A 25239-nucleotide genomic window follows, 5' to 3' on the forward strand; every position below is an offset into this window, starting at 1 on the left:
GATCTGTCAAATGGTAGAAGAGAAAAACGTGAGATAGATGTATGTACTGACAAGTATATACTCTTTTCGACGACTGTCAAATCGCATGCCTAAAATAAATGTGTAATTTTTTTAATTACTTTGGACTTTATTATCGGTGGGAAACGTCTGTTTTTAATCTACTTAAAATATTACTTATGTAGAAACAGGCATGTAATGAGGAGGAACACTCAAAGGATATGACAGATGGCGCCACCCTATTAGTCCGTGAGACGTGAGAGCGAGAAGCTGATAATTATGTTTTTTCTCTCTCTCACATATGAATGACAGTGACATGCATAGGCGCCGCCTGGCGGGGTAAAATGTCAGTGTGCCTCCTCATTTACGTTAATGTGTAATAGAAGAACAGAATAAAAAGCATGCGACACGGCTCATCACCTACCCTCGGCTCAGCTCCACCGGCGTGGTGGTTTGCCATATGGATTCCTAAATGTAAGACACTAAGGTCCAAACCAAACCACGCAAAAAATGTAAATATATTAAATAAATTAAAGTATTAAATAAAGGTCAAACTTATTGGGTGGATTATCATGCTGTTAATATTGTTAAATAGGGACAATAAAAGTCAACCTCGTACTATTATCTGTTTCGAATTTGCCCGGTCAAATATTTAGATTTTTTATTTCCATATAAATATATTGGTGGTTTTTATATGTTAAATATCTGAAAAATTATGTGCTTTTGATTTCTGGTTAAAAATATCTGTTATTATATCAGCTCTAGAGCACGTTAGACAAAATTCAAAAATTCTATATCAATAAAAATAGTCTTATTTCCCGTCATATATTTAGGTGGCTTCGGGTTGTAAACCTTAAAACTGATGTTTTTCTACATGTTTCCACCATTAAATTACTGTGAGGTATTTTGCTGAAAGAAAACGCTTATTTTCTAGGCGTAGTTTTTAGGGTTCCGTAGCCAAAATGGCAAAAACGGAACCCTTATAGTTTCGTCATGTCCGTCTGTCCGTCTGTCCGTCTGTCACAGCCGATTTACTCGGAAACTATAAGTACTACAGTGATGAAATTTGATGGGAATATGTGTTGTATGAACCGCTACAAAATTATGACACTAAATAGTAAAAAAAAGAATTGGGGGTGGGGCCCCCATACATGTAACTGAGGGATGAAAATTTTTTTTTCGATGTACATACCCGTGTGGGGTATCAATGGAAAGGTCTTTTAAAATGATATAAAGTTTTCTAAAAACATTTTTCTTAAAGTGAACGGTTTTTGAGATATCAGCTCTCAAAGTCGTAAAAAGTATGTCCCCCCCCCTCTATTTTTATAACTACGGGGTATAAAATTCTAAAAAAAATAGAGGTGATGCATGCTAATTAACTCTTTCAACGATTTTTGGTTTGATCAAAGTATCTCTTATAGTTTTTGAGATAGGTTGATTTAACTGTAATTTTGGCAGGTGTATAAATTGACATAATAAGTTTATTATATTTGCTGCTACGGAACCCTTTGTGCGCGAGCCCGACTCGCACTTGGCCGGTTTTTTTAATATCTTCCATTCCAAACTATTGGTGGATTCGAAAATATAGGTTTTTTAAATTGCGATTAAGCGCTGTATATGAAATAAAACTACTGTTATAGAATTATTTTCAAAAATATCGTACCGGTCTTAGGCTACAGTGACATTGCAACCGAGACTTAATACATAGTAATACGCGATTAAGTCCCGTTTGCAATTTTAAATACCGTATTATAATTATATTCCTAGTAAGATGGTAATCGCTTTTGTTTAGCTAGTTACGGCATATAATTATATCCCTAGGGTTATAACTATACCTCCGCCGCACCGCCGCACTCCTGCCTACAATCATTTCACTAAACTGAATCTAGTCATATAACTATATGACTAAACTAGTAACGTATTATAGTTATATTCCTAGTAAGATAGCAATTAATCGCTTTCGTTTAACTATGTTACGACGTATAATTATATTCCTAGGGTTATAACTATATAACGGCTTTATCTATCTTACTGCGACATATACATGGTATCAGTGCATTGACCCATATGGCATGCAAATTATAAAAATTTGCACTCGCTGACTTGCAGTTCCGATGCCGATATTGCCGGTTTCGTTATCAACATTTTCGAGTCGAGTCATGTGGGAGTGGGACCGATCGGTACGTTCGTTCGGCTGCGTTCCGTCTGCTTGTTGAACCGGTTTGGTGAACTGTCAAACCGAGTCGGGCCGAGTTGAGCCTAACTCGGTTTGAACCGGGTTGGCAAACCGGGTTGACACATCTCTAGTTACAGGGGCGGGAGGGGGTCTTTCTTACAACACGTTACGTAACATTGTTTCTAAAAAATTTGGGAATTAAAACTCCCAAACTGGCAACCCTTTTCATTTACATTACGGGGAATCCCTCGATTGTATTAGTCTGGTCATTTTTAATTTGTTCTCGCAAGTTGGCAAACGTTTTCATTTATATTTCACGGGGAGTCCCTAGATTGCATTGTACGTCATTTAATGTTGTTTTCGTTACTTCGTTAGTGTTTATGCGTGAGTTCATAGTGTTCGTTTTTACGACTTTAGGATAAAATTGATCACATGAGTGTTACGTAACGTTTAGAGAAGGGGAGGGGGGGGTACAGAAAAACGTTACGGTGCGTTAAAAGGGGGAAAAGGGGGTCAAAAATCTTCAAAAATTGCGTTACGTAATACTTGAACGCTCCCATATAGGTGGGTCGCACTCACAGCCACCTTAGCGGCAGAGTATGGAGTGCATGTTGCCATGACTTTGACTATGGTCTTACTTCAAGCAGTCAAATAAGTAGAATTACTTACAAGCACGGCTGCACATCTGCTGTATGAAGTTAGTCACAGGAGCCACCTTATCTGGCATAGTGTACACCGGTGGCAGAGTATTGTTGCCATGGCTACGGTCCTGCTTCAGGTAATCAATGGTCAGGGCCAGTATTTGGAAGTAGTTGGAAGTCCGGACTGAACTGTCGGGCATGTCTAGACCGTACTCTTCACAGCCAATCTTGATGTCGCTGACGTAGCCGGGAGGGATGCGATCTGTATGAAGTAAGAAATATTATAATATTATGGTTTAACTGGTTTAAGATGATGCAATAGGTATGGTACGGGCACTAAGAAAATGCCTTTAACCCTTTACTGTCTGTTTCATAGTTATCTCAAAAAACTGATAACAGGTACGAACTAGTAGTTAGTAAGTTTGAATCCCAGTGGGGAATTCATTTGTGTGGTGAGTACAGATATTTTTTCCTGTCACATATGTTTTCTACGTATTTGGAATTTATATATTATAGAATAGAATAAATTTTATTCGTAAACAAACAAAAGAGAAAAATATTACAAATAGGAACACATAAAAACGAGAAGGTGCCATGAAATGGTTTAACCTCAGCATATTGCTGGCGACTTCCAGCGCTGATCTTCCAGTTTATAATATGTCTGAGTTACCAGCACAATAGACTTCGTACGATTGCCGTGGGGCCTGTGGGGCATAGTTAGTTTGTGAAAGATTGTCCTATGATATTTAGGTTGAAGAGACATTCTTTACCTGGATTTATGACTTCATGGTAGTTATCCTTGATGCCATCGATCAGGTTGAATCGTAGGATAGTGCACTCTCCTATAATAAACTCGGTGCCAGCCTGACAATAATAGTTGACATCCATCAGGTAGATATCTGCGTGGATTAGGGCTGAAAAAAAAAACTACAATTAGGAGTATTACTGCAATATTCTGCTGTCAGAGAACAGCACTGCCAGTCTGCCACAAACATGGTGTAACATGTAGAAACTTGAATAGTTTAACCCTTAAATGCATAGTGATGTACTGATGTATATATGCATCATGTATTTTTGACTCTATTGACAGCATGTCAAAATTCAAATTTGAATAAATCTTTGTCAAGGTCATGCATTTACGATGACAACAACGTATAGGGTACAATCTGCAATTATTTTTTTCAGAAAATTGCACCTTACCCACCAACGTACAAAGTGCTATCTGCTACAAAAAAAAAATCGCAGATTGCTCCTTGTACGTTGTTGTCGTGTCGTGATTTTTTTAGGGTTAATGAAACTTAGATGCTTGCACATCATAAACGAAATCCGATTTGGCAAGAAAGACTGCAACAGTCACTGGCAATAATATTGTACATAAAGATCTGACACGCTCTTATGGCTTTAGAAATAAGATTGTCTCAAATATTTTTGCGGCCTTTTTTTGTGCAATATTATTGCCGGTGACTTGTACTAACATTTATACACAATATACAAATCTTTTATCAAAATTATGTTAAACTTGAAATTTTGTTAAGCTATCACACAGCTTATGAAAATTAAATCAATCAATCATTTATTTGTGATAACTACAATGAAATACACAAGTAAAAAAAACAGAAACAGCAAATAAAAGAAATTAAAACATATAAGTTACCACTAAATGGTCCCGACTTAGCATAAATGCTAACCCGAGGGTCAGCGCTGGTCAGCCTGGTAAATGCTGATGGACATCTTCGGGATCATCCACATATTACGTCACACCAAATTTCAGGTTTTTGGACCCCTCCCCCCCCCCTATGTCACGCTTTTTTGTATCCCTTTAACAGGGCTTGTCACATTTAGTATGACCCCCCCCTCCCCCTTACACTGTGACGTAATATATGGATGACGCCTTCTAGGAGTTGTTGTTTTAGTTAAATATTACCACAACATACCTTCGTTAGAGCTAAAAGAGTTAAGCTTGACGAAGCTCTTAATGTCTTTTACTTCATCTTCTTCAGCCTTCTGCTGTTCCATTTGCATCTGGTCTATCTCAGCCAAGGATATGCCGGTGGATGTGTATTTTTTCTCCGGAACGTTGTTCTTCATTTTGGCCTGTTTCGCCATGGCCTCATACTTTGCTCGAACGGGGGGAGGTGCATCCTAGGAAATGAATTATTAGTACATTACTACAGAGGCCGGGACAAAGGGGGTTGCCGGCCGAAGACATATAGACCGAAGACGGATAGGTCTGAGGCGGGCAACCCCATTTCCCGCCGAGGTATGTATAGTGCTTTTCTCAAACATGGTAATAAATAAAGTCTACTGAAAATAGTAACTTTGGATGGCTGTATCTCCTAAACGGTGCGTCGTAGCGCAAAAATAATCGAATTTTCGTTCCCCTTTGATACCCCGTATACGGGTTGTCTATTGTTTGCCCGACAGTCATTTAACATAATATTCATTTGCCCGAATCTAACTTGCCTGAATTTCATTTGCCCGAATGATTTGTTTACCATAAAAATCATATGACATACTCGTTGTTTATCCGAATATTACCTTCCATAATCATACAATGCCATACTATTTGTTAGCCATATTATTAAGTGCAATAATATGGTTTCATAGAATATTCAAACGCCATAAGCAATTATTGCCATATTAATTGTTGCCCATATTATTACCTAACCTAACCTACTTTCTTATAGCAGTTTTATTTTCCAGGGGTCACAGTTCTAACCTAACCTAACCTACTTTTCCAGCAGTTTCATTCTCCAGGGGGTCACAGTTCTAACCTAACCTAACCTACTTTCTGATAGCAGTTTCATTTTCCAGGGGTCGCAGTTCTAACCTAACCTACAGTACTGTCTGATAGTATTTTCATTTTCCGGGGGGTCACAGTTCTAACCTAACCTACTTTCTGATAGCAGTTTCATTCTCTAGTCCTTCTAGTACCTATTATAGTAGTTTTCGATTCTGCCAAAGCACATTATGGAAATTGACTTTTCTGGACGCTAATTTGTATGACAAATGATGGTATGGAATGTGGTAATTACGGATTTCGATGATTCTGACAAATGACATTATGGAAACTGACTTTATGGGAAACAAAGTTTCTGACACTAGATTAATATAGTAAACAATGATTATGGCATAAGATGTTATGAGAAACAATATTATGATTGTTGAATAGGATGGCAAATAAAATTATGGCAAATGAAATTCTGGCAAATGGGGGTATCCCCCGTATACGCTTATAAAAAAACAAAAAGTAAAAAAAAAAATAAAAAAAAAACGAAAAAATTTTTTTTGTATGAAAACGCACCCAAAATCAAATATTGTCTAGGGCCCGTACCAGTTGCAGTCGGCACGTCTATAAAGCCCCTTATAGTTTTTTTTTTATTGGCTAAATACTTGGATGTTATGTCACAATTATCTGTGTTTGGAAATTAAAAAAGAGGACTTTGCCGGCCTTGGCCTGCAAGGTTTATATGAAATCCCATTATATATCAATCGTCCTAGCCGCACCTGCAACGTCATACTTCGCTGCCAATTATAAGGCACATAACATCAATATTTCATACCATGTTTGAGAAAAGTATATTAAGACACATGTGGGGACTAGCCACTCCCATAAAATTGAATTGTACGAAATACCCAAGATATTAGCAATTTTTTTTCAAGTTTTGTACATGCATTATAGCATGGCATAGTCGCTGGGCGAGACAAACTATGGTGTGGAAGCCCGCTAACACCCGCGGTGATAACTGGATGCGGATGACAATGCACCGACAAGTGTGGAGGAATGGAGAGGAGCACTATCTCCGAAGACAGGCGCTTTAAAGGCTGCTATAGATAGATAGACATATATTATATTTATTTATTTATAATTCAGGCAGGCAGTTGAAAAAACAACTGATATGGCCTGTATCCTGGTATCTTTTTCTAGGTTTATCTCATATTATTATGTTTGTCTAGTTTGTTCTTATAACTGTTGATGTTGGGTGCTGAGACTACTTCCTCTGGTAGCTTGTTCCAAGGCGTGACTACTCTGTTATACGTTCAAATATCCTTTAAAATTTTATAAATAGTATGTGTAACAGATTATTCTTTTGCTTAAATAAAGTATCTCGTCATGACTGCGAATGAGCTATGGGCCAAGATTACCACAGAGTGGCAGCCCAGGCCAAAACGGGGACCTGGCAGACCATGCATGTGATTGTGGAACAAGCTAGACTCCTTTTTGGAAGAATGGCTGAGGACTGCTCAACACAGGGAAGAGTGGAAGAAGCGGGGGGAGGCTTTTGCCCAGCAGTGGGACATGACAGGCTCTTAATAATAATAAATAAGTATCTAACACAGCACAGAGTTAAGAAGTTAACAAGCCATGTAGAAGTTCTTTTATCAAGGCATTGTTAAAATAGATATCTAACAGCACAAAAACTTGTGGTGTTAAATATGAATATTGAACATGACACCAATGTTTACAAAAATGATAACCCTATCTGTACATGGTGTAACAACAGGAAACCAAAAAATTTTAACGGGATATTCCTGACCACATTTCAAGCCTAAAATTTTGCTGGATTTTGCCCTGCCCGGTGGGCCTTGTCGTTTTTTTTCGTGTATGTGCTTGAAAAACATCAAATCAAAAAATATTTAATGGAATACTTTGATTTGTTCCATGGTTACAGGTATTATTACTTATACAAATTAAGACCTATTTTGTTAGTGCACGATAGCATGACAATTTCCCGCCGGGTAGAACAAAGAAAAGATTGTATCAAATTCACTTTATCAGTGTATATAACATTTAAAACAGCATGTAATAGCAAATAAACAATATTTAAATCTAGATACAAAAGCAAAAAAGTTCAAAAAAGTCAAAAAACGTACCCTCCAAAACGGATCAGCAGCTTTCGCGACTTCTTGTAGGTTTCCATAGTTGACGCCTTTCTTTCTCTGCTCTTCTCTGAAATCTTGCATGAAGAAGTAATATGCGTTTTGCGGTGGCTTTTTCGGCATTTTTAATAGCAAAAACTTTTCTTTAATCAAAGCTAATAAACTTTTTCCGGGAACAGTCCGCGACTCCGCGAGTCAGCACAAGTCAAGAAAAATATTTGTGATTTGAATGAACGATTTGAATTTGAACGAAATTGAACTGTATTTTTTTCAAGGATGTCAAAAAAGAAAATTTGTAAATTTGTTTGTAAAAAAAAATCTCTTGCTTAATTTTTTGTATTTAATTTAATGGATTCTGTAGCGATTATTGCCTCATAAATTAATGGTATTTTGTAGAGTTAAAACTGTATTCGTAGTATCTTCTTAGTAGTTTGTGACTGTATTAAATAAAATAAATGTACAAGTTAAAAAATTTGCGGCGATTTACAATGCAACTCGAACAGGCGAAATCAATCGGTCTTCACTTGATATCTCATTCACTCAGTTTATATCATTCGTTTTCGTTCAGTCAATCAATCAGTCAGTCAGCGATGACATGACAGCGCGAGTTGTGGTGTTTGTGTTTCGCGAGTTATAAATCACTAAATTACTCTTTTTATCTTATTTCTGTGTAACAGTCGGTAAACATTACTTAAATTAGTAGATTTATCAGTTCAAAATAGGCAAATAAGATAAACTGTTATGTGTAATAAGTGACCGAGTGTGTGATACAAGGTATGTTTATAATTCCTGTAATTTTGCAATCGGGTTTTTGAGTTAACTGTTATTTGGAGATACGATGATTTCTGGTTGGTTGACCGTGGGTGAGCTGAGTGTCAGTTAGAGTAGTAAACAGCGCTAGATATCACGGCAGTGTGTTGATTCGAGCTAAATTGTCAATATCCGCTGGCCGGGAGTTGTCGTAGCTCGTTAGTCCACTGCCTACTAGATTTATTCATGATTGCACTCACAACTCGATCACGGCGCTATAAATATAGGAATAAAACTAAACCGGCAATTGTTTTGTTTGTGATGAAGCTAGCAATGCTGGCTTATGTTTGCTTAACAATCCCCACTAAGGTTAGGTAGAATAAGGCTTACTTAACTTTACCTTCAAACCGATTTATTTATTATTCGCATATTCAAGTAAGGATAAAAATATAAAAAAATATGTCAAGGAAAATAATCTAATTAATAACATCTAAAAAGCCTATTTCAAAGCAGTTAACTGATAGACAATGCTTAGAAGCATTAAGCCTAATTTTAGTATGTCATTCGTAAACCAGTTTTTATAATTTACAAAACGCGCATGTATAATTGTAAATATATGTATATGGCGCTTGTTATACATCTTTAAACATAGTTATTAATAATAGTTATTTACATACTGGTTGTGAGTTTATAAGGGCATATTAAATAATTATAGCTAAACCACTGATTCCTAACCTTTTCAACTTGTTACTGTCTTATTTGACTAGCTAGGGAAGAAGGGCCCCTTCTCCATATTCTCCATAATCATTATGAATTGAAACATATAGTTCAAGCGCGGATCCAGCTTCGTGCCCAGGGGGGGGTCACGTGGTAAAGGCCCGGGTGCCCAGGGGGGGGGTCACGTGGTCTATTTGTATGGCCAACTTAGGCTCCAGGGGGGGGTCATGACCCCCATGACCCCCCCCTGGATCCGCGCATGATATAGTTTACTAGCTTTTGCCCATGGCTTTGATAAAAAGTAGCCTATGTCACTCTCCATCTCTTCAACTATCTCCACCTAAAAAATCACGTCAATTCGGCGCTCAGTTTTGCCGTGACAGACAAACAGACACACTTTCCCATTTATAATATTAGTATGGACTAGTACCAGTTTACCTCCAGGCAGGGGCGGCTCACTCCGCGATTCTATCGCCGCGCTACAAGTACATGCCGGCGGCCGCGAGTTCGCGGCCTAATCAGGGGTGGCGCGCGTTCTCACGGAACGCACGTTCGCACTTTCTAATGTTACTTTACGTCGCGAGTTTTTTTTAAGGTTCATATGCGATGTCCGCGTGTGGAATGGCTAATAATGCTTAGTTAAATAGATATCTTGAATAAAATAAATACCATAGGACATGTTTACACAGATCTACTATTGATTAAGGCCCCGAAAAGATTCAATAAGGCTTGTGATATTGTGACTTAAACAAAAATTTATAAATACTATATATTTATACCTAGAAAGTACCCACGACTTGAATATAATAGTATAACATTTTATCTGAGTATTAAATCGTTTTAATCCGTAGGCAACCCTATCACCGGGCGTCGCGCACGTGCGGCTCATTTCTTTGTTAGAATTTTGTAGGCATTTAAAAAGGCGGCATGTCGTGAACATCAAAACAGTGGGCCTTCTGTACTTGTACTATTATATATTCTGTGCTCCAGGTAAGAACTGCTGGGCTAGTCAATTGTAGTTCTATTATATCATTTGTGATAGTATGTCAACAGGTGGGGTAGTTGCAACTGTTGTAAGCTTAATTTAAGGGTGTTCCCTGTGCCAACGACCTTCAATTTTAATCCATTGATATTATGACAGTTTGTAAAGCCTATCATTTTAACAGCATCATCTTTAATCAAAATAATATCTCATAATTCCTTCACACCTCATTGTTTCTGTGATATTTGGCATCAAAGTCGAACAATTTTAGGGTCAAAAACTGGTTTTTTGGTCATAACTTTTGTTTTTATTACAAATAAATATTAAAAATCTCTCTTGAATGTTTAGAAAAGTCAAAGGTAAATCCAAACATGTCGATTTTATGTACGTAATACCCTTCACTAAAATCAAATTTCGATAAAAGTGTTTTTATAGACCACTAGCTTTTGCCCGCGGCTTCGCTCGCGTTAGAAAGAGACAAAAGTAGCCTATGTCACTCTCCATCCCTTCAACTATCTCCACTTGAAAAATCACGTCAATTCGTCGCTCCGTTTTGCCGTGAAAGACGGACAAACAAACAGACACACACTTTCCCATTTATAATATTAGTATGGATGTTTAAAAAATTCATTAAAAAAAATAAGTTTTAACTTTTTTCGAAATATGGCTCTTACAAATAGAGATAAAAGATTTAAGAACCGATGGCCGTTGGAAATATAATTCTATCTGTAGTGCAAATTTAGGAATTTCAACTCAAAATTTGTCAAAAGTCGATATAAACCGTGTGGAGCCCCTTAAGTAAGTCTAAAGTTTCAGATCAATGTACTGTATGTAGTGACAAAGTGTATTAAATGCAGAGTAATTCACTGGCAGTAAGAAACTGAAGTGAAAAGAAAGAAAAAGCTCTTATGCACACTTAACACTGTTGCATTACTAACATGCAAGATTATATAAACACTTCTGAATTTAAATTAAACTGCATAACATTTATTTACACATATAACTTAGCTAAGTAGTATTCGTTAGCTTTTTTATCTACACCAACGTCACCAACAACCAATCTGGCCTAGCGGGTAGTGACCCTGCCTGCTAAGGCAGTCCTGGGTTTGAATCCCAGTAAGGAAATGTATTTGTGTTATGAACACAGATATTTGTTCCTGTCATGGATTTTTTTATATATAAATTAAATAAATAAATATTATAGGACATTCTTACACAGATTGACTGAGTCCCACGGTAAGCTTAAGAAGGCTTGTGTTGTGGGTGCTCAGACAATGATATACATAATATACAGTCAAGTGCAAAAATACGTATCGATTTTATCCGCTCAAAAATATGTACCGAGACCTTATTCCGCCGACATAAAGTGCTATGGGACAAATTTTTGATAAGTTGTATGCACCCATATTTTTACACTTGACTGTACAAAAAGAAAACATCCATGACTCAGGAACAATAATAATATCTGTGCTTTCACACAAATAAATTCCCTAACCAGGATTTGAACCCGGGACCGCAGCGTAGCAGGCAGGGTCACTACACTCACTACCTACTGTTTTCAAGCCTTCTTGAGCTTACCCAGGGACTCAGTCAATCTGTGTAAGAATGTCCTATAATATTTATTTACCTACTTACAACAATCCATGAATATATTGATTTAAACTGACACGATCTTCACTCATATTATTAAATTAAAACGGGACTTAATCGCGTAAAACTTACGTTTTATATTTAACCCGACGTTTCGGACATGACATTACGTCCGTGGTCACGGGTAGACTGGCTGGGAGTTGTATCAACATCTTCTAGCTGTACGAGTTTTTCGAACTACCCGCACTTGATTGTCATCAGTCACTTTTACGCTAGGGTTGCCACTCTGCCTACATACAACACTCACGACATCCGATGGTATGGGACGGGAAGTTTTCTCACGTTTACACTTGCTAATCACTGGATTCCACGAAGATGAAATCCAAAGTCCTTTCAACTGAACGTCTTTACTATAGCAGGAAAGTACGTGAAGCGATTGAAATCAGGAAACATCGTAATTTCAATCAAAATGAAGGGCAAGGGATTTCATCTTCGTGGAATCCAGTGATTAGCAAGTGTAAACGTGAGAAAACTTCCCGTCCCATACCATCGGATGTCGTGAGTGTTGTATGTAGGCAGAGTGGCAACCCTAGCGTAAAAGTGACTGATGACAATCAAGTGCGGGTAGTTCGAAAAACTCGTACAGCTAGAAGATGTTTTTTTTTTTTTTTAATCTTTATTTAATAAAAAAAGGGGTTTTATCATACTTGATAATGTCACCCCCATTGTTACAAAACTAAATCCTAATTACAAACTTAACGACGCCCAATTCCCAGATTGACCAGCTTGTACAAATCTCTGGCAGTTTTAGACAAAGGAAGCGACAAAATATAGTTATATGTGCCCACATTGAGTAAATTAATGTTATACTTAGTTACAAAATTTTGTCTTTCAGCTTCGTTTCGGACACATTCCATCATGATGTGAGTAGCATCTTCTATTGTCCTGCATTCCGCACAATTTTGTGAATCGCTCTTTCGCATTAAAAAAGCAAAGCTATTAAGTGGAATGTGTCCGGATCGTAGTCTCAGGGCTGTAATGATCTCTAATCTACCCATACCTGATCCTCTAAACCATGGCACTTGGCATAGATTAGGTTGGATTGTTCTGTACCATATTCCTTTGTTCAGAGACCTCTCATCGAAGTGCACCTTCCATAATTCTTTGCATTTGGCACGTACCGTGGTTAGACAATCGGTATGGTATGGTAAACATGTACATACTATTCCCTCTGATACAGCTTGCTTAGCCAGTTTATCAGCAGATTCGTTCCCTATTAAACCTATATGAGATGGCACCCATTGCAGATGCAGCGTGATATTTGACCCCAACAATTTGTTTAGAGTTTTAAGTATTGTATAGGCTATCGGTGCTCCTCGAAAATTCGAGGTGCATCGAGCCAAATACTGTAAAGCACTTTTTGAATCTGTACATATAACAAAATTTCCGTTTTTAAATGATTCGACGTATGAAATAGCCTCTGCTAATGCAACCAATTCAATATACATAATAGAAATATTATCCTTTATTTGAAGTTTTATAGAACGATTTAGTTGAGGGTCAAATATAGCTACACCTGCACCGTTTGTACATTTCGATCCATCCGTGTATATGAAATAGAAATCAGTGTACTTTCTCTTTAAATACAGTTGACAAGCTTCCTTCAAGATATAAACGTCTAGTCTGTTTTTTGATATTTGCACACCTTCAATATGAAGCGATATAACATTAGAAAGATCCACGCTGCTAACCCAGGTATCCAATGTAAAGAGTTCAAGTTGGCGTGAAGTATGAATTTGGGTATCTTTTAGCATTTCGTGAGCTTTGATTAATAAAGGTTGTTGCTTACGTCTCCAATACAGATTTTCCATTGAAGTAGCTAGTTGTTCTATTTTATTCATCGTGATGTTATTTTTATATGACTTTGTTTTCAGCCAAAATTTATTTGCTAGATAATATCTGCGTATATGCAGTGGCGAAAGACTGAGCTCGGATTCCATTACGTGAATTGGTGAGCTTTTAATAAAGCCTCCGATCGTGCGCATGCAACGATTTTGTAACCGGTCTAACTTAATCAAAGTACTTTTGTGCCCATTTCCGTACAAAAAACTAGCATAATCTAGCCTACTACGTATAGTTGCAATATATAGCCTTCTTAAGTTGTCAGGGTGGATACCCCATCCTGGTCCAGCTAAAATTTTAAACGTATTTAGTAGCTTTAAACTTTTTTCTATAATTTCGTTGATATGTTTATTCCATTTTAATGTTTTCTCTAGCCATAGACCTAAATATTTAATTTTATCTACCACTTCCAACGGTTTATTGTTAATTTTAAGGATTACGGTACTTCGTGAGTAACCCCGTCTAAAGATACAGATTTTGCTTTTAGTTACTGATACTTCTAATCCCATACGGTACAACAATTGGGTAAATATATTTAAAATGGTTTGCAACTCGTGAACACCGTCTTTCAATGTTCGACATGTCGTGTATACAACAAAGTCATCCGCATATTGTAAGATATTAATATTGTTGTTTACAAATTTTACATTTTTGCATATATTCATGGTCGCAATGTTAAATAACAAAGGTGAGAACGGATCTCCTTGAGCTAAGCCGATCCCGGTTGTTCTAGAAATTGTGCAAGTATCCGTTTTAATTGAAAGAATCCTCATTTTTAGAAAATTCCAGACATACCGACAAATTTTGGCGCCTATACCTATCTGATCCATTATGCTTATTAAACTTTTTAAATCTATGTGATTATACGCATTATCAATATCTATGAAGCACGCTAAGGTGAAGCAATTATTTGACATACCTACTTGAATATCGCAGACCAGTGACGCCAGACTATCCACTGTTGATCTGCACTTCCGGAAACCGGTAGTACAAGGCGATAGGTAATTATTTCTTTCAATAAACCACTCGACACGTTTAAGTAATACGTTATGATACACTTTACAAAGACAGGATATCATTGAAATCGGCCGTAACGCATCTGCAGATTGTGGATTGCGGCCCGGTTTAGGTATAGGCACGATGTTGATAACCCGCCATTGCAAGGGGACGAAACCCGACGTAAGAAATTGATTATATAAGGATAATAAAATTACTTTACCGTTATCTGGCAAGTTGCTAATCATTGAGTAGGATATATTGTCACAGCCAGGCGTCGTGTCTTTATGTCGCATGCATTGTTCAAATTCCTGTTTCTGTATAGGTATTTCAAGTTTAGGATTGTGACTGTATAAAGTTGGATCTTCTGGCGCCACGTAATCTGGGGTTAAGCTTGTTAATAACCTGATTGCTTTATCCTTTTCAACGTAATTAACTGTACTTTTAGACCCCTTAAACCATTTCATTTTACGCCATAAATCAGATTGTGTAGTTGATTGGTCTAAAGACGTACAAAACAAATGCCATGACTCATCGCGTGTTTTCCTTATTAACCTTTGGCTATCTCGTATCTTAGTTTTAAGTTTATCGTAATTACCAGGTGTGGGATTGCGTCTGAATGCGGAAAGTGCTAAGCGCCGCTCGGCTACTGATTGTGACAGAGACGAGTTCCAATAAGGTTTGGGCATAAATTTACTACTTGGATTTGAGCATGTTTTAATATAGGGTATATGAAGTTCAGCTGATTTATTTATACACTCGATGAAGTTATTGTACGTGTCTTGTAAATTATCTTTACACTGAAAATTAGAAAATAATTCTTCCAAGGAAGCCCTGTATCCGTTCCAATCAGCTTTTTTAAAATTTCGGCGAGAATTGAGCGTCTTGTTATTACTTGTTTCCAAATTTGTCGTTAATTGGATCACACAGATCAATACAACAAGATGGCCCTTACAGGGCGACTCGCGGTCACCAAGCATACGACAAATCAGGTTTATAAAAGTTTGAACGCGTGCGACACCGATCAGTAGCGCCCAAGTATACGACCCGCTAACAGTGTCCGTGTCCGCTCGGGAAAAAATCTTAAATAATCAATTTTGGTTGCAAACAATGGTCTCTTACAGCATAAAGTGGTGTGGCAAGTCTTCTAACACTTCTACATGTAAAAAAGATGGAACAACATTCCACAGTTAAGTCAAATTAATTATTTTGTTGAATATTGTTTATTGTCCGCGGAGTTCATTTATACTGGTCAATATGGTTGTGCTGAGCGGCGCCGAGGCGCGTCCATCCCTCTTTACCGAGTTAACAATGTGATATGCTATCCCTTTCACGTAAACGACTAGGCATGGGGCCATGTTAGTTTATGTCTGTTGCGGGAACTTCGTACTGCCGTTCGTACCATGTGCTACCATTTTATGAAATATAAAAGAAAGCAGATTTGTAATAGTGAATAATTATCTAGAATCTGTAGAGTCTGTAGTGGTATTTAGTTCATTGATTAGTTTAGAATATTTAGTTGGTTATTTAACTTAGTAAACGTAAGTAAAAATGCACAGTTTAGTTATTAGTTACTAGAATGATTTTTATTGAGATGCTATCACAATTATCATCCTCCTTGCGTTATCCCGGCATCGGCATTCGCCACGGCTCATGGGAGCCTGGGGTCCGCTTTGGAAACTACTACCAAGATTTGGTGTAGGCACTAGTTTTATGAAAGCGACTGCCATCTGACCTTCCAACCCGAAGGGTAACTAGGCCTTATTATAATTTAATTATAATATTATAATTTTGCAAAACAAATTCACCACAGTACTGGTACCGGTACCATTGTCTATAATAGACATGTCCCATTCCCATCCCTACTGCTAATCATAAAGGCGCGCCATTATTTGAAACGACCAATGGCAGCACCGTGCGCGCCCGCCTCACCCCGCAAGGATTGGTGATTTGCGTCTCGAACAATATCGCTTGCATTTGGCTTCTAGTGGGGTGTTCTGTGTTGGATCATGATATGATCACTACCTAATGATTCATTTAATGTTTTCCAAGTGAAGTCTAAAGCGATATCTGAAGAAACTATCGATATATCCGGTGATGATTGTTGCAACTGGTTATTAACATATTTAAATCGAGTGGGACTTCCATCATTAAGAGTTACAAACATATTGTCAGTTAGCGTATCATGAATTTGTGAGCCCCTAGTATCTGTTTTGTACGACCAGTTGCTGTGATGCCCATTAAATTCACCGAGAATTAGAGTATTTTTCGTCTGTATAGAAAAGATATTGTCCCAATCATTTATGTTAGTTCGTACCGATTGCGGACAGTACACGACAGTAACAAATTTTAATTGATCACAGTTAGAAATCTGAATACAAAGAAGTTCAATGCCCGGGTTATTAAAGTAAATATTATGTAACTGTGATTTAATAGATCTATGTACAAACAAAGCTACGCCTCCGTATGAATCATTCCTATCCTTACGATAAATATTGTAATTTTTAACCGCTAGGTAGCTATCGGGTTCTAACCAGGTCTCGCATAAGGCAGCAACGTGGATTTTTTCTTGAAGTAACATGTTTTCAAACTCTAATAATTTAGGCCTGAGACTTTGGGCGTTCCACTGGATTATTTTTAACTTAGTTATTTTTTTTCTGTTATTTGCCATTATCATTTATAAACAAGTCCAAGACACTTTTTAATATCGGCCAGCTCGACAGTTTTTCTACACACACTAACATAACCCACTGAATGCAACACTTTAAAATTTTATGCAATTTTACCTGTATAGATACCCCTTTTAAAAATAAAATTTCCTTTAAGCGGGACACTAACTCACTAATGTCAACACCTTCTTCTTTTTGGTCCTGTGCGTCATCCTTTTTCAAGTATTCCTCCGGTTCGCTAGTGAGGCGTATCTTATCCAGGAAAGAGTCCACATTGTTTTCTTCGCGAGATCTATTTATTTTAATTTTTGTCCGACGCTTTTGAGGTTCTTGTCTATCGTTTTCATGGTGTATCATCGCTTTTGTTTGTACTGTCTTAGCGAAGGATATTTCTTGAGTTGGTTGACTGGGCTGGGCCACTTGAGCAGACTGGGTAGTTTCTGAAAACTTTAAATTAGGAAAAGATTGGTAGGTCATCGGAAATTCAGCACTTTCTTTCTTGTCAGGGGACTCGGGCGTTACATATATTTCTAAAGCTTTTCTGTAGGTGCAATTATACTCTGCCATTAGTTCACGTAGCCTTTTCTCTTTTAAATAAGCTGGACATGACCGAGATAATGATATATGGGCTCCCCCGCAGTTAACACATGTTAAATTGGTTGTGTCACAGTTAGCGTGATTGTCACCGCATTTCGGACAGACTATTCTATTAGAAGGACATCTTTTTTGTGAATGACCTAGTTTCCAGCAACGGGAACATTGCGAAACAGGAAATACATACGGGTCCACTTTGAGTCTCAACCCCTCCACAAATACGAATGGTGGCAAAAAAGTCCCTTTAAAGCATAAGCGCACAACTTCACTCAATGACCAGCCTTCCTTGCAATTGATATCTCGCTTTTTAAGTCTGAAAGCCGACAAAAGTTCCGCTGGCTTGTCATATTGTATACTTTGGCACACTTGTTCATCTGTCAGCTCCATGTCCACATCTCGTATAACTCCGTAGGAAAGAGACTTCTCCATCGGTCTTTGAACACGCCAACCCTTCTCCTTTATTATTTTGCTATTTTCCAGTTTGTCGATGCTTATCTCGTTTGAGATCTCTAAACGAATTTTATATGGGTTCAAATATTTAATCTTCTGAATGTCCGTGATATTATTCTCTTTAAATAACTTTGCCAAGGCAAACTGCTTTGGTAGTTTTTCCGTACAAGAAATAAATCTCTCTCGACCGTCAAAACGGGGTTTCGATGAGAATCAGTGGGAAAAAGCCGGAAAAAGGAAAGAAAAAAAGATCAAACCACATACGGAGACAATAGAAGATGTTGATACAACTCCCAGCCAGTCTACCCGTGACCACGGACGTAATGTCATGTCCGAAACGTCGGGTTAAATATAAAACGTAAGTTTTACGCGATTAAGTCCCGTTTTAATTTAATAATCCATGAATAGGCTATAATATTTAATTGCACCAATTGTAGTTATTTATGTATGGTTGTAATTATTAAATGAAGCCATGTAGTGATATCCTCATATCTGTAAGTGGCTTGTGTTAAGTGGTCTAACTAATTGACATTATTTTAATGAGTTTCCAGTTAAATTAAATATGTAACACAGACTCAAGGACTATTGATAGAGATAGAGATATTTACTTGCTTCCAAGTATGAAATTTAACATTAAATGGTAACATGGGCCCTAGTAGGGTATGTATTTCTTATGATTGAGTGCATAAGAGTTTGTATATTTGAGCTTTGCTTACTCTTAAGATGATACAGGAGGGGTCAATTTTCCATACAAACACTCGACTATTTCCTCCCTGGTTTTTGAAGATAGAGCAATGATTTATTCAACACAGATTATTATTATTTTTATCTGTGTTGGACCGTTTTGATTTTTTTGATAAATTTTTAAATTAATTTTTTTTTAAAATAATTGTAATAAATTTGCGCATTTAATTATTGAACCACAATACCAGTCAGCTTCACCTTAGACCAGAGATGGGCCGAATATGGACTTTGCCGAATACGAATATTTGGCCGAACATTCCGAACCGAACTACGGTTTTTTTAAAACTTTTTTTACAATATTTTGACGCATAGGTTTCTCTCTTTTTATCAGTTCCTTAAAAACTTACTTAAATAGGAGCTTATTATCCATTGGAATACGTAAGATCTTCATTTGTTATTTACTTTGTTTATTCAGTCGGTAGTGACCCTGCCTGCTACGCCGCGGTCCCGGGTTCGAATCCCGGTAAGGGCATTTATTTGTGTGATGAGCACAGATATTTGTTCCTGAGTCATGGATGTTTTCTACGTATATAAGTATTTATACACGGTGTTTCCGGTATCACTCAAAACCTCAGACACCCCAACTGATTTTTATTTTTTTAAACTCATCTAGAGTATTCATCTTTTAATCTGATCGTTACTTTTTTTTAAATTGAATTTTTAATTTTCTGTACAGCTCTACTTGACTTTTAGCTCTACACTCAATAAAATAATTGCTAACTACCATCATAAACCATAAGACTATTTATTTGTGTACGTTACTGCAACGACATAAGGTTTACCAATAGACAGCTAAGATGTCACTGTAAAACACTTTAAAGCTTTGTCACAGTAAACTTCAAATTGGACAGGTAATCGCAGTAAGCAAATAAACTCAATATTCAAAATGACAAGGTTGTAATTAGGTACGAGTTCAATTTGTTATGACTTATTAAGATTAAACTGACAAACAACGTCAAACTAGTAGCGGAAAAAGTAATCGTCCAAGTACCCGGCCAGTATTAATACCCCTAAATACAGAAAAAAGGTAAACAACCTCTAGCAATGCGATATACACAATGTTGTATTACGAGTACAATAGAATGGGCACGTAAAAAATAACTAATAATACTAATTTAATTAAAAATATTACCCCCATCAAGATATAGCTCAATCGATTCTACTCTCGATTCTGAACAAACTGTTTTCAGGTTTTTAGTGTTAAGTGAAACACGGTGTATATTATATTATATTGTTGTCTGAGTACCCACAACACAAGCCTTCTTGAGCTTACCGTGGGCCTCAGTCAATCTGTGTAAGAATGTCCTATAAAAATTTATTTATTCGGTAAATATTCGGCAATGCAACCGAATTATTGGGCCGAATACGAACATTGAAAAAGCTTGCCGAATATGCCGAATACCGAATATTTACCGAATATTCGGCCCATCTCTACCTGAGACATAGATTTTGACCTTTAGGTGACAGTAGCCTTAGTCACTAGTCCTCTAAAAAACATTGAATAAAATAATGAAAGTATTGTCATTAACTCAAATGAATGTAACCTTTATTCATGTTCTCTGATGCATGACTATAGATCAAAACCATTTCCATTGCAAACTCATCCTTTCTACTAAAATAATATGAGTTATATTACCATATACTCTGTCAATTGGTGATAGTCCCCATGATGATGCATAATGACAATGTTTTCCATTGTTGATGACATTTAACTTAGGGATGTACCAACTAGAGATGCAACGAATAGTTGTTTGGCCGGATACCGGATACCGAATATTACCTACAATACCTACAATTTAAGCAGGGAACGGGCGCGTCGTGCAGGTTTTGATTTGTTGCATAGTGAACTTCGCGCGGAGTCCGTTTTAAGTGCAAAAAACTAGTTTTATTATAATTATTTCGTTCAAGGCAAATGTATGTTTAAATGTTTATTTATTTAATAATAAAGAGCACTGATTATAAGTATTACAACCGTAACTGTTTTTAGGGTTCCGTACCTCAAAAGGAAAAAACGGAACCCTTATTATAGGATCACTTTGTTGTCCGTCTGTCCGTCCGTCCGTCTGTCAAGACCATTTTTCTCAGGAACGCGTGGAGGTATGAAGCTGAAATTTATATCAATTACTCAGGTCTACTGTCCCTTGAAGCTGTGAAAAAATCAAACTTCTAAGCCAACGCAATCAAAAGATACAGCCGTTTATGCCGCAAATTTTCGACACTTGCAAGGGAATCAAAACCTACAGGGTGCTTCCCGTGAACTCAGAATCTTGAAATTTGGTACGAAGCAACGTCTTATAGCATAGATAAAGGATAAATTACGAAAACCATAAATTTTTAGTTACATCACATAATATATATTTTTTTAATAATTTTAACCTTACTACCCATTTCCTCATAAACGCGTAGAGGTATTAAATTGAAATTCATACCAAATACTCAGGTCTATAATACCTTTAAGCTGTAACAAAATCAAACTTCTATGTCAACGCAATAAAAAAAAACAGCAATTTAAGCTGCATATTTTGAAACTCGCAAGTACTCGCAAGGGAATCAAAACCTAAAGGGTACTTCCAGTCGACCTAGAATCTTGAAATTTGGCATGAAGCAACGTTTTATAGCACACATAAAGGAAAAATTCCGAAAACCTTAAATTTTCAGTTACGAAAAAAAAAAACGAACTTTGTAAACCTTGCAGGTTTGTACGGAACCCTCGGTGCGCGAGTCCGACTCGCACTTGGCCGGTTTTTTTTACATTTATTTACCCCAAAATCATTCAATTAAAAATAGCACATCCGGTATCCGGCCGGATAGTACGTCACTATCACGTTACGTCACGTCACGGATAGGCCGGATACCGAATAGTAACCGAATATTCGGTGCATCTCTAGTACCAACTATTGATTTGGCCGACTCGACTAGGCCGACTACCGACTAACCGGCGCTTGGGTGGCCGATTAGTCGGCTGACTAGTCGGCCAGTCGGCCAGAACATAGTTCTCGACTTCACCACAATTTTTGAATGACATTGGGCCTTCGTTCGCGTTTCATTATTTTTTTACAGGTTCAAAGGTCAATGAGAATATTAGACTTATATTGACCGGGATATAGACCGTGATTACCTTTTTGATTTTTGTCGAGCTCCCGATATTTCGACGCAGTTGCATGCATCATGATCACGGAAAACTGACGAAGGCGGGTGGATGTTAAAGTTGTATAGACAGCGCGCGATCTACCCTCCTTCAACTGCGTCGAAATATCGGGAGCTCGACAAAAATCAAAAAGGTAATCACGGTCTATATCCCGGTCAATATAAATCTAATGAAAATAACCGTGAATCATTCAAAACTCTTAATGAGAATATTGTTATACAATTTCCATTTTTAACAAATGGTTTGCCTTGGTAGGAATCCTGCCTATGAAACCAATAGTCCTAGGACTCCTTGGTAGGACATTTATTTCTGTGATGATCACAGTTGTTTTTTTCACTTTTCACAAAGGCACAATGAATAGGTTCATAATACAACAATATCAGCTGTTAATTTATGTTTGTACTGTTTTCCTATCACTCATAATTTGCCGATTAATCGCCCTTTTTTGCCGGCTAGTCGCCGACTAATCGCCGACTACAAATGTGGCCGGATAGTCGCCGACTAGTCGGTACATCCCTACTTTACTTTTATTTTAAACAATAATATGTGTACAGATGGGTAGTTGTATGGTTTTAAAAACAAAAGCTGTCCAAATATTGTAAGTAAAAGTGAAATTATGCACATGAATAATCAATATTCATTGTCTTAATAAAAGAAGGTGCCCTTCCCACCCGTGGGTGCCGTAGAAGTCGACTATAGGTTATGGGTTCTGTTGTGACGTGGGTGATGGGCTAGCAATATCTCTGCAATATATCACTTTCGTTTTCTTTTAACCCCTTAAGTGGCACTGAAACTTAAGAACAGTTTTTGTCATATATTCAGATACACATAATAAACTTACAGTAAAATTAACCAAGTTGTTTATAGTCATAGACAGTTTCACGTCTGTTGGTGCTAAGCAGAGGCACTTGGTATAGTATGAATTTTCTGAGATGCACTTTTCGCTTTTGCCCTAATCTGTTAAACAATGGCCTTTGTTTCTATTATTCGCTGCGGTTAGCTCCCGTTTAAACGGCACGTGCTATAGTCTCAGTGTAGTTAAAAAGCAACTATCATGATAGCAATAAGGTTCAAATCCACAAAAAGCCCTTTCGGAGATAACACGTTTTGTCATCTTCAAAAAAAGTTACCTGCACACTGCAAACTGTTTAATAAATTTGAACCTTATTGCTATCATGATAGTTGCTTTTTAACTACACTGAGACTTTAGCACGTGCTGTGGAAACGGGAGCTAACCACCGCGAATAATAGAAACAAAGGCCTTTGTTTAACAGATTAGGGCAAAACCGAAAAGTTCATCTCAGAAAATTCATACTATATGGCATTTGGAATTCCAGCCTCCTCCCCTAAATTGACTTGGCCCCTATTGTATATTGACGTGTAAAAGTGCCCCTGTGGCCTATTTGGGCATTTTCAGAATTTGGGACACCCCAATTAGCGTATGTTGTTAATAAAAATGAACTCAATGTCAGTTTTGTGACGATAATTAAGCATGAAATTTCTATAAAAATACTGTTTTTGTGTTAAGTACATACACTTTGAGCGATAATCTACATTCAGTATGTGATAAAAGTAAATTTTTAGACAGATTTTATGCTTAATAGTCGTCACAAAACTGACAGCGAGCATACAATAAAAACTTTGAAACTTTGAAACAACTTATGCTAATTGACCCAAAATTGGTTTCTTATGTCAACTACAGGAAACAATAATTTCTTGTGCCAAATTCGATAAGAGTCTAGTAGCCTATTAGGGTGTCCCAAATTCTGAAAATGCTCATTTGCTGAATAAATGCTTTGTAATTTATGACCTTTCCCTATCAGCTCCATTTGTTTCAGAGATGCTGTAACGACACTGCGCGGCGATGAAACACCACGCCAATGGCCACATGACCCTGAACGATTACCTGATGATGTATCTGTCACGATGGAAGCGAGTGGCAGTGGTACTACTGGTCATATGGATAGTTGTCACATATTTATTTATAGCCCCGCTCAGGTAAAATATGTCTTTAGTATTTAATTTACCTACGTACTTACATAGCTTAGATGTCAAAAAAGGGACCCATTATGCTTTATGTTAAGTCCATCAATGTCTGCAATGCCACAGTTTAGTTTTATTTTAACCCCTTATTTGCCAAGAGTGGCCCTGAAGCTTTAGTAGTTTCATGTGCTCTGCCTACCCCTTTATGGGATACAGGCGTGATTGTATGTATGTATGTAAAGTCCATTTGTCTGGATGTCACAGCCATTATATTGAAATAAGCCAAGCCCCGACGCAAAATAGACGGGGTGATATAAGTTAAACGTGTCTGTATGTATGTGTCTGTCTGTGGTATAGTAGCTCCCGAGCGGATGAACCGATTAATTTTAACCCCCGACGCAAAAATGACGGGGTGATATAAGTTAAACGTGTCTGTCTTGTGTCTGTCTGTGGTATCGTAGCTCCCGAGCGGATGAACCGATTTGATTTAGTTGTTTTTGTGTGAAAGCTGAATTAGTCGAGAGTGTTCTTCGCCATGTTTGATGGAAATCGGCCTACTATGTCAGGGGTTTTTCAAAATTTAAATTTGTGTCGCTTAACTTCAAACCTGTGTAAATCCATTCTGCTTTAAGGTTGAATATATAAAAAATATAATATGATCTGAAAGATAATCAACCTTACAGCAGAATGGATTTACCCAGTTTTGAGGTTAAGCGACACATTTGTATGTCCCAAATTGTCTACAATGGCTAATGATATCCTTTCTTTTTTCCATTTATGACTGGGTTAAATGGGTTAAAAGGGTGTAATGGGTTAAACACGTTGTACGCCTAAGTGTGTGGCCTGAGTGGACACTATCGGCGTGGCGTGCAGCGGGGCGGGCGAGCATGCGTCCACCCTTTGCAGCGTCGACTCAGGACACTTGTATGAGCTTCAATTGTTTGACATGCACGCCACACGCCTCGGTGCACGCCCAATATGAGCGTCCTCTCAGGCCTTGTCTTGGTCGACCCCCGTAC

At 37.5% G+C, this 25239-nt stretch overlaps 2 protein-coding genes across 2 annotated transcripts in view; one reads left to right on the forward strand and one right to left on the reverse strand.

Moving 5' to 3' along the window:
* LOC125235494 (protein maelstrom homolog) overlaps nucleotides 1-8055 on the reverse strand; it is a 31116-nt gene extending 23061 nt beyond the window's left edge. Inside the window, exons 1-4 of the mRNA XM_048142066.1 lie at nucleotides 7690-8055; nucleotides 4749-4956; nucleotides 3585-3728; nucleotides 2843-3076 (exon numbers count right to left, since the gene is read on the reverse strand). Of these exons, the coding sequence (XP_047998023.1) occupies nucleotides 2843-3076; nucleotides 3585-3728; nucleotides 4749-4956; nucleotides 7690-7818 (715 nt within the window). The 5' untranslated portion in view covers nucleotides 7819-8055. The remainder of the gene's footprint in view (nucleotides 1-2842; nucleotides 3077-3584; nucleotides 3729-4748; nucleotides 4957-7689) is intronic.
* Nucleotides 8056-8262: 207 nt separating this feature from the next.
* Nucleotides 8263-25239, forward strand: part of LOC125235167 (alpha-(1,6)-fucosyltransferase) — a 61668-nt gene continuing 44691 nt past the window's right edge. Inside the window, exons 1-2 of the mRNA XM_048141622.1 lie at nucleotides 8263-8469; nucleotides 24076-24235. Coding sequence (XP_047997579.1) covers nucleotides 24102-24235 — 134 coding nt within the window. The 5' untranslated portion in view covers nucleotides 8263-8469; nucleotides 24076-24101. The remainder of the gene's footprint in view (nucleotides 8470-24075; nucleotides 24236-25239) is intronic.

The sequence above is a fragment of the Leguminivora glycinivorella genome, chromosome 17 (assembly GCF_023078275.1).
Source record: "Leguminivora glycinivorella isolate SPB_JAAS2020 chromosome 17, LegGlyc_1.1, whole genome shotgun sequence".
NCBI classification, from domain to species: Eukaryota; Metazoa; Arthropoda; class Insecta; order Lepidoptera; family Tortricidae; genus Leguminivora; species Leguminivora glycinivorella.